The 10,429-nt window shown below is 45.4% G+C and overlaps 1 protein-coding gene across 4 annotated transcripts in view; it reads right to left on the bottom strand.

Annotated features, from left to right (window-relative positions):
* Nucleotides 1-10,429, bottom strand: part of Wwc1 (WW and C2 domain containing 1) — a 152,261-nt gene that overhangs the window by 61,800 nt on the left and 80,032 nt on the right. For all 4 annotated transcript variants that reach the window (XM_010622220.1, XM_010622221.1, XM_010622222.2 and 1 more), the window contains exons 4-5: nucleotides 4,690-4,766; nucleotides 3,409-3,488 (exon numbers count right to left, since the gene is read on the bottom strand). In XM_010622220.1, coding sequence (XP_010620522.1) covers nucleotides 3,409-3,488; nucleotides 4,690-4,766 — 157 coding nt within the window. The remainder of the gene's footprint in view (nucleotides 1-3,408; nucleotides 3,489-4,689; nucleotides 4,767-10,429) is intronic.

The following is a 10,429-nucleotide window of genomic DNA, read 5'->3' as shown; positions in this document are numbered from 1 at the left end:
TTTTTTTTTTTTTTTTGTAAAGGGAAAGAAAAGTTGTATGTGTAGGGGTGAGGGGTAGAACATATGTTTTTGAATTTCCAAATTTTACAGCTATCCTTGTTCTCAGGCCTTCTGAGATTCACATGCCTAAAGGTCACACACAGAGAAGCTGGTGAAGGCAAAAAACTCTTCCCAGCCTCATCCAGGCGTCTCTTACCTGGGCATGGCAGCTTTTGTTATACAGAGAAAGATCCTGCCCTGTCCTGCCCTCCTTCCCCCAAAGCAATATGTCTAGTCCCAACTCTTTCCTATTCAAAGGGGATCAAAGAGCAGACAGGCCAAAGCTCCGAGCTTCTATTTCAGTTTTTATTTCTTTCTTTCTTCTAAGAGGTTTCCTTACCAAACTCCCTCCTTTCTTTTTAAAATTGCTGTTGCTGGCCCAAATTGGAAAAAGGGATCCGTGGCACAGAGTAACTGCCCAACAAACCTTAGCTGCATAATCACCATCATGACAGCAAACCTACCGCTCTTACAAGATGAAAGAGCTGGATCTTACGAGCCTGCAGGGACCTGCTAAAAGGGCAAATGACATCCTGGGAAGTCCTCAGTTATTCCCTAATCAGGGACAAGCTTCACCTTCCCTCATGTTTCACAAAGACAAGAGAAGTGACCAAGCAGTACCTACCTAGATCTTAAAAAACCAAAAAGATTCCAAGGGAAAATGTGAAGAGGTCTTACATTTCCTGGATATGGGGAGGGGTCACCTCAGGTGACACTAGGAATGGAGACATTTAGACATGAGCTTCAAAATCCAATACTACTCCTAATACCACCAAAGTATAAAAATAAAAAGTCCAGGAGCACTGGAGTAGGGGTATGGCTAATGGTCTGGAGTATGCTTAGCAGGAGCAAGGCCCTGGTTTCAGTCCTCAGCACAAAAAGGAAGGAAAGGAGAGACAGGGAAGGAGAGGAAAAAAGAAAGGAAAAGAAAAGCCCAATAGTCTTGAGTTCCAGTCCCAGGATGACCTTTGCCAGCTGGGTGGGCTTGGGCAAATTTTCAACCCTGTCAGCGTCTCCATCTGTAAAATGTGGCAGAACAAAAACTGCTCTTACGGGTAAAAAGCAGGAAATGAGCTGGGCTGCGTAAATAAGACGCTCCCAGAGCACAGGGTCTAACTCAGGGAGGACAGAGAATCTTAGAATCCACCTGTGTTCCCTTCCCAAGTTCAGAAAATCAACCTGAGTTCTCTTCCCAGTCCAGGAAGACGACTGGCTAGAGGTCAGCACTGACTGCTCTCACCAGCTCTCCCGGGTTCTGTTGAGTCCAGCACAGGGCTTTTCCAATTCAATCACTGCAACCACAGGTTTTCAGATAACGCAATCAAAGCTCAGGAGAGCTCAGTCATTTTTCCAAGGTTCCAGGAAACAGGGATTTGATCCCAGGCACTCTGCCTCCCGAGTCTCCATTCCACACCCTCTCTGCCAGGGCACACATTAAAGCAGACGCCTCCCTCCACACTGGAGGCTGAGCCAGGCTTCCAGCTAAGAAGCGTGGGCAGGCAGAACTGCAAAGGGGTCCGATCCGTGCTAGATAACATGCAAGGGGTGAAGGGGGGAAAAGGAGCCTTGTCTTCGGGGGTTTCAGCATGAGGCATCAGCTTCCCAAAGGACAAGAATTTTCAGCACTGCTACGGGGTGACAAAGTGGTAAAACAGGTTTGCGGAGCCTCGGAGAATAAAGGGCAATGTTCTAACCAGAAGCTGCAGAGGATTGCAAGAGCAGATGAGGGAGAGGGACACTAGGGAGGATGGTGTGGGGGTGAGCAGACCATCAACTGTGCAGTCAGAAGCTGCCAGGCTGGAAAGTGCAGGACAGAGATGACTACTTTAATAGTAGTAGGAATTTTCTAAACTCATGCTAGTGCTCTGAATCATCCCAGGTGCTACTGAAGATTACCATGAAGGATAAAGCAGAAGCCGTAGCCTTAACCAGGTTAGAATCTAGTTTGAGAGACAGGAGTAATACATGTCCATATAATACTCATGTAATATATATAAAACAATAATTTATAATGCTTTAAACATGAAAATATGCAATTTATAATACATCATACTTGTAAAACTTCGTTTTGTTTCCCCAGTGCTGGGGATCACACCCAGATTCTCATGATGCTAGCCAAGCGCTCATTCTTGAACTGTCTTCCCAGTTAGGTCTTTCTTTCTTATATCATACATTTTGCTGGGGTCACGGTGCTCTCCGGGTGGCAAGGGCTTTTGGGGTAGAAGGGTGGAAGAACCAACCAGCCCATCAAATGCAAGCCACAGCACAATGTCAAGAGGAATTGCAGACCCACAGCCCAGACTTGGGGCTGTGGCTGTTGAGTGGCAGGGATAGATCTGGGGCTCAATAGATGAGGAAAAGGCAAGATCAGGGATAGAGAAACAGCAAGCGACTGCAGGAATAGCTGTCCTCATAAGGGCAGCCTCCTTGGGACTCTTAAGTGAAATATGCCTCTTAGAAGGAACAGGGTGCCCAGCCTGGTGCAACCAGGTGACCTTGGAAATGACCATCCACTGAGCCGCCACGGACAATGAACACAATTCACTGAGTAAGTCCCGGTTACACGCTGTGGGTCACAGCGACAATAAACTCACATTTATTGAGCACCTGCTATATGAGCTCATTTTGCTTATCCACAGAATCGGGTTAGCTAGAGGAACACGGCTGCCAGAGCTGCTGCAAGCAACAAATGAGCATACTCACACATGAGCACGGAAGGTGTCACTGCTCGGCAAATCTAAGCTAGGATAATCACGGTTGTGACAGTTAACACAACTGCTCTTAAGAGACAAACAAGCTGCATCACATTTGGCCGCAAGCCAGTCTCTAAAAGTGAAAATGACATCTGGTCGAAGTAATTCTGGAAACTCCTTAAATCAACCATAACAGACCATGAATGTGGCCCCCTGCGCACTTCTCTAGCACTGTGTCCTGAGAAGGTGCGGTGTTCCCTCGGTGGAGCGCTAGGTGAAGTGCTGGCTCGTGTTCAGCGGCCATGGAAGCGAAGGGTTTTGCCTGTGTGCCCATGAGACTACTATGGAACAGATCTATGGAACAGATGGGTCAGTCGTGTGTACAGACAGAACCGACAGCACCTGTTTCTGCGACTGGATCGCAGGACTCGGCCGAATGAAACAGACCTTAGTGGTGTCAGGAGTTCAGAGGATAATGAGAGTTCTGTGGCTGGAAATGATTCTCCTCTTCTGCCCCAAACACCACCCGTGGGTGATGGAATCTTCCTAAATGCCAGTAGAAGAGAACTTGAATAGAATTAGAAGGGATGAAGGGGACTAAAGGAGAAAGACAGAGAGGGCAGTGCAGGAGCTGGCCCTGTGTCCAGCTATGCCCTGCCTGGCAGGGTGGACTCACTTCTTCAGGGTCTGAAAGCCGTGTTCTTTGAACTGGAGTTCGTGCTGCAGGTGAACCATCTCCCTCTTGAGTTTATTGACCTGCAGGATAGAAGAGCACATAGGAGCTGGATCAGAGGCAGACACGGAGCTGTAGGCCACAAAGGGAGGCCCAGAGCAACCTGCTGGTTCTGCATAAAGACTCGGGCCATCATCCCTTGGATCACATTGGTCACAGCGCCCTTTCCTCACTGCTGTGGGTCTGGTCTCTGCAGCCACCTACTTAGGCAGCATCCCATCCTGAGCTCCATGCCGGGTCTCATCCAGCAGATCCTCGCTCCAGGCCAATGGAAAGTAGAGGGAGCCAATGCATGTGGGACAGAACTGGGGCTATAACTTAAAGCAGAGAAAGGACACAGGGTTCTTTGCATGGAGGTAAAAAACAATGCAAATGACTTTAGAGGCAAGACATGCTCAAAAGCCAGATCTAGCCTGTGGGAAGGTTTGGTCTGCAAGTACTAATACATTTTCAAAATGCATTGCTAATAATTAAATATCACATAATAAGCCTAACTATACACTTCCTTTCTAAAGATCTCTGAAAAACTGGCAATATGGAGCCCACATTGTAAAATAGACTAGAGCTGAAATTCCATTGTCCACTGAGACAGAGGACACCTCTCCAGGTCAGCAGTCCCCTGAATCTCCTGCCTCATCCCCACCCCACCTTCCCCCATTTAGGGTTTCTTCTCAGCATCTGAGTTGTGGTAACTACTTTGAGTTAAACGAAAGCAATATTTATATACTGACTTTACCAAGACCAAGCCACTGAACCACTGTGCCTTAGCTTCCCTGTGAGTAAAATGAGCATCTTAATACCTATCCTATAAGGAAATCAAGAATTACTTAAGACAATATAGAAAAAGCAATAACTAGGAAGCAAATACACTATTCTAAGAACTTCGGCAGAACATCTGAGTCTCACGTGACCTTGGGTAAGTTTCTTAGCTCTCCTAAGGCTCTTTGTTCATTTTGAAAATGCAGAAAATGACAGCAGCTACTTGATGGGGTTACTGCAAAGATGTGAGATGGTTCACACGAAGCAGGGACCGTAGCATTTTGTCTCGTACATGGCGATCGTGAAATGGCAGCTGTTACTAGGGCTACAGCTACTGCCACTGAGGTTGTCTTTTGGGGCTTGTTGGTCAGCGCTGGCCACCACAGCTGGATGAGCATCTGCTCTGACCTGTGGCTGGGCTCAAGGCTTGTAACCCAATCCAGGACATAGGTGAAGAGGCCTTACCCGGGATTTTGCAGTGGCAATTTCAGCTTTCAGGATCTCAGGGTCATACTTAGAGCTGGAGGATGATCCAGAGACCACTGTAATGAGAAGAGAAAAGAAAAGAAAAAGCATTTCAGTAAAGTTGGCTTTGGGGGCTTTTGGGGTAGGGGGTCTTTCCTTAAGGTTCAAAGTGATTTCCTTAAATTCTCTTATGGCTGTGGTTTGATGCCCCGCCAAAGCCTCATGCAGTCATAGGTGGGACTTGTTCTAGAATTGATTCCTAGTGCAAAACTAGACTCAAGGGCACTAAGATTAAGGGTGCGACCTGCTCTAAGTAGTCTGAATAAAAGGGCAGGAAGACAGTTAAGGTCTCTGCTTGCTTTTGCTATCTTCGTGGCCATGAACTGCTGCTCCTCTGCCACATTGCCTTGGAGCCAGATGATTATGGACTGAAATCTCTACAAACTGTAAGCCAAATAAACCTTTCCTCCTTTAACAGTGGGTGTCAGGTTTTTCGTTTCAAAGGGGAATTTGTTGAATACATATGATACGTGAAGAAAATGGGGACTATGAACATAAACAACTTAAAATGATGTATAGAAGCCAGGCATGGTAGCACATACCTATTAGCTCAATACTCAGGAGGATGAGGCAGGAAGATCTCTGGGAGTTCAAGGCCAGCCTGGGCTACATAGTGAGTTCAAGGCCAGCCTGAATTAAGAGTGAGGCCATGCCTTAAAATATCCTAAAAAAATAAAATTTTTAAATGATGTCTAGAAAACTACCAAATGACAAAGGAACATGTCCAAAACTTACTGTTACAATAAACCCAGCTTTCAAAGAAACAAAGAATAATTTAACTTTGGAAAATATACAGATTTACAAACAAATAAACACATGGGTCTAAAAAAGACTGGGTGGCCAGGGATGTAGATCAGTGGCGCAGCGCAGGCATGAGGCCGTGAGTTCAATTCCCTGTACTGTTAGATTTCCCTCGCCTTAAGATGGCCCTAACTAGGGATGACACAGCCCCTCCTGGTGATGTCACAAGCTCCCCCAGTCCCTGGCCACTACATCACTCAATAACACCCCAGTGCTATAAGAAGCGCTCCCTGTCTCAGCCGTAATGCTTTCTCTCCTTTGTTTAGAGACAGCTCAGCAGGCCCGCTCCACAATAAAATAAAATAAAGTAAAATAAAAAAATAAAAAAAAAATAGGTTGGAAAGAAATACACCCAAAAGATAACACTGATACTTAGAGAGGTAGATGATGTTATTTTCACCTCTGTATTTTTTTCCACATTTCCTAACATGATTTTTATTATCAGAAAAATTACTAAACACTATTTTCTTCTTTATGTTAAAATACATCTGAAAAGGAAAATAAATTACCCAAAATCCTCCTACCCTAGTCAATTAATCTTTCCCTTGTCTTCCAATGTTTCTCTACAGTTCCATCATGTTGTAATTTTGAAATAATAGTTATGTCTTAGGAAAGGATCTTATGGCTTATGATGAAGATGAACATAACAGAGTAAAACGGACTCAAAGGAGAAAAGGGGGTGGGAACATAGGAAAAATCAGGGTAAAGTGGAAACATTCAGTAAGCATGAGGTTAAGGGTCTCGGCACACTGGGAGGTCCCACTTCCTAAGCTGGTTCTGCACTTCTTTATGTGAAGAGGGAAACAGCCAGATGTGAGGAACGTGGTGTCCTTAAGATAAACGCGACTCCACTGTTCAGAAAAGGAGTGGTTCTTGGGAGGCCAGAAGTGCATTTCTCCCGAGTCCTTGATCACACCGGTGAGCAATTTCCACTTACCATCACAAGCCTAGTCGCCTGTAGTGGAACTACCTGCTAGGACCGGGGTATTTCTGAGGCTACAGATTCAGGGTGCATATTTGAAGAATGCTGGCTCCTTCCATGGTCTGGAGGAGAAAGCGACAGTAATGAGGGAGGACGCTGCTCTGAAGATTTCGTTAAAATAGTTCAGTGGGCCTTCGGATTATGCATGATTATGCATGACGAAAGTTTAAAATGTAACACCGGGAAGGCTGCAAAAGAAAAAGAACTGCTCTGCATAGTAACATAAAAATGTACCCATGGGGAGAAATGTTAGAAGACTGTGGGCAGGGGGAGAAAGCAACTGCGAGCATGGTGCGTTTCTACCAAGGTTACAAGGGCGACCATGATGACGGTGATAACGGATCCTGGGAGTTTACCAGAAAGATAAATGGAGCCCACACCAGAGTGGAGAGGGCCTTGAAGACTGTTTTGAGCATGGAACTGGGACTCTAGGTACAGAGTTTCATTTCCAGATCTGAGGTTATCAATTCTGTCTGTTCTTTCTTCTGATCTTTGCTGGACTTGGGGGTTTTAGGGGCAGACCTGGTTGAACACAGAGCTGAAGGCACTGCTGTAAGCTTATGTGCAAACAGCCACATTTCTACAGCATTTTCAGGTGGTTCACACGGTTGACTACCCTGTGACTGGTAGCAAGAGCACAGTGAACGTCTAGAGGAGTTTTCAGTGTGGAAGTAAGATGGGGATACAGATAGAAAGGTCATCAAAGGGAGGGCTGTTCTATGAGCACCTCTCCTGCCAGCTGCCTTGGTCATTAGGCTGCGTTGCTGGGGATGGGAGAACACTGTCAGGGAGTGTGCAGAGCGCCAAGGCAGCAGGCCAGGAAGAGCTGCTAAAACAGGGCAAGACCCGACACATGCAAGCACCAGGAGAGGGTGGCCACACCAGGAGAAGGTGACCCGTCCCTTAGGTGTGCCCAGAAATCCTGGAAGGAAGGGAGGGAAGCTGAGGAAGGAAAAACTGTCAACTGAGCCACCAGGAGCCCGTATTCATGCTGATGAGGATTATTATAAAGGCACAGTCTGCACCCAAATCTGCTCAAATGGAATATGGACTGGGGCTTCTTTTGCAAGTTTTTACTGAAGTAAAAAATACATTCACAAAAACGTACAAACCCTATGAGTGCTGCTCAATTTTCTCAAAAGAAACATTCAAATATTCAGGGCTCCAATTTAGACATGGTCACCAGCCTTCCCTTCCTTTCTGCCTCTCTTTGCTACTTTCTACCTAAGGAACTTTACAGTCAAACAAGACCTTTAAGTAGTCTTGTCTCATTTGTTACATAATTTTTAGTTTTTATCAAAGTTATGTATGAACACGGTTTAACAGCCCAAGGTAGAGTATGTATAAGTTTGCTATTTAAAAAAGCACTCTACAGCCTTTATCCCTATAACTCATATATCATAAAGGAACTATTTCCGATGATCCCAGGTTTTTGAGACAGGACCTCACTTTATATGGTTCATCGCAATCCTCCTGCTTCAGCCTCTTAAGAGCTGGGCTAGCAAGTATGTGTCACCACGCCAGGCTGGTCCCAGTTTTCAGGGATTTCTTTTTCATTTTCTGGTACAGGGGATGAAAGCCAGGGCCTCACACATGCTGGGCAAGGGCTCCATCACTGAGCTATATCCCAAGCTCTTCAGCCAGCCTCTAGGCATCCGCCTCTGCCTCTCATAGTACACACGGTTGCTGCTAAATTTTTCAGTTTCAGGTGTTATTTATTCAGTTCTTCATCTAGAGGATAGGATGCAGCTTGTTTTCCTTCCCCAGCCTCTGTACCATCCCTATGTGCCCCTCACTCGACTCCTGAAAGACCAGCAATCTTTGGGAGAAAGCAATCTTCAGTGTCTGCATCATTTTACTCTGCAAATACCATTCAGGGAAGAGTCAGCTAGCTGACTGCTTGCTCTTCCTTTCCAGCACATTTTTTAAAAAATCCCCCCCTCTGGAGTTAATGATTGCTACTTTCATGTTTGCTTAGTTTCTACAAACTTATCATAAATTCACCCTCATATTCTCCCAGTTATCTAACTAAGTCTTTCCTCTTGGAGTCCAGGCCAGCCTGTGTTACGCCAACGTCACCCCTGCTTGCCAGGCAGCTGGGTGCTGACTATGCAGGGCCACCACAGTGAACTCCCCTTCATGGTTTTCCAGCTCCTCCAGGTCTCCCTGTTTGGAACCTGCTCCTCTTTTGATAAAACACCACCTCTAGCAGCTTCCTGAGAAAGAAAATGTGAAGGAAATAAACTTTCTGAAAGCCTGAATATCCCAGAATGTCTTTATTTTACCCAACACTTAGGCAGTTTTGCTGGATTTAGGATACCAGGTCAGAGCTGACTTTTCTTAACATTTTAAAGGCATTACACTACTGTGTCCAGTAGGTTTCCAGTATCACTGCGAGAAATCCAAAGCTATTCTGGGTCCTGATCACTTCTGTGTGACCTCATTTTTCTCTCTGGAAGCTTTCAGGATGTTGAATTGCTCCCAGGGTCTGAAGTTTCACCATGATCTCTCCAGGTGTGTTCATTTTCATCTACTGTACAGGGTACTATGTGAACCCTTTCCATCTAAAAACTCTCTCAGTTCTGAGAAACTTTTCTGAGTTATTTCACGGATCGTTCTTCATCTGTTTCCTCAGTTCTGTCTGGAACATTTTTTATCTCAGGCAGTAGATCTCCTGGACCAGTGCCCCCCACCCCGTATCTAATCTCTTTACATTTGTACCTGCTTCTTAGATTTCCTCAGCTTTAATTACCGGTCTTCCTACGGAGTTTTCATTTCTGAAATCAGATTTTAATTTCCCATGTCCCATGTTGGTGTTGGCAGACTGTCCTAAAACGCAGCTCCCTGTTCTTAATGGACACCTCTGTGGCTTCTCCTGTGGTTTTCTCCTCCATGCCTACTTCCAGCTTCTTCCGGTGTGCCTCCCACAGCACCACGTGGTCAGTCTATCGCTTCCGCTGTGGGACATCTGCAGCCTCTGCTGTCTGCACATGTGTAAGAGTAGGGGCATCCCAAACTGACAGGAGTGAAGCTTGCTGTGAGTTGCACAGTACACGATTTGGCTGACTGTTTCATCCAGGAATCCTCAGAATCCTCAGAATCCTTTCTGGCCAGATCTCCTAGACTCTTCTGTTCAGCCTACAGGGTAATAGCCTGGCACCATTCTGGGCACTGAATGGAATATGAGGGCTAAGGTCTCAGCAGCCTGTCTATGTTTGCATAATCACTGCTTTCAGCATTCAGTTTAAACAACTTTCACCCACTGCTTTTCATCTGAGATCCTTCTCAGTTCCCTCCAACTTCCAGAAAGCTACTGCCACCAATCTCCACGGCTTTTATTTATTTATTTTTTTTTAAACAAGGGCTGCATGGAGAACACAGTGTTTTTAGTTTTCCTAACTATCAGCCCATTTTTTTTCTATCTTCTCAGGCCTCCCCAGCAGGTTTCCCTCTGTCCTTCTGCTTTGCAGCTTACTGCTCTTCTTTCTTTCCACAGCTCTTCCTGTCTTTTTGTATATGGTCCTTTCAAAAAAAAATGTCTTATCTGGTTTTTCTGTAGTTTCAGGAATGAGTAATATCAGCTGGGTGGTTCAACTGATAGTTTTAACTACGTGGTTTCAATCATTTCTTTTTTACATAGGAACTCAAAGCCTAGAGAGAGAGGAAGCAGTATGGTAAGCTTGCAAAGAACTCAACCGTCCTCAGTTCTCAACATTGTGGAGGTTGGGAGGAACCAACTTAGCCCAAGAACATTTGCAGCTCAAGAAATGGCCAATGTGACTTAAAGGAGAAGAATTAAGGTCACACACCTGGTACGAAGGTTAACTACACCCTTTTATACTCCTTTGACTTCTTCACTTGCTCTTCTGCCTCGATTTCTTTGTGAAATGAGAACAA

The sequence above is a fragment of the Fukomys damarensis genome, unplaced genomic scaffold, assembly GCF_012274545.1.
Source record: "Fukomys damarensis isolate Sample0158 unplaced genomic scaffold, DMR_v1.0_HiC HiC_scaffold_9, whole genome shotgun sequence".
Lineage (NCBI taxonomy): Eukaryota > Metazoa > Chordata > Mammalia > Rodentia > Bathyergidae > Fukomys > Fukomys damarensis.
This window is presented reverse-complemented; position numbering and strand designations above follow the sequence as displayed.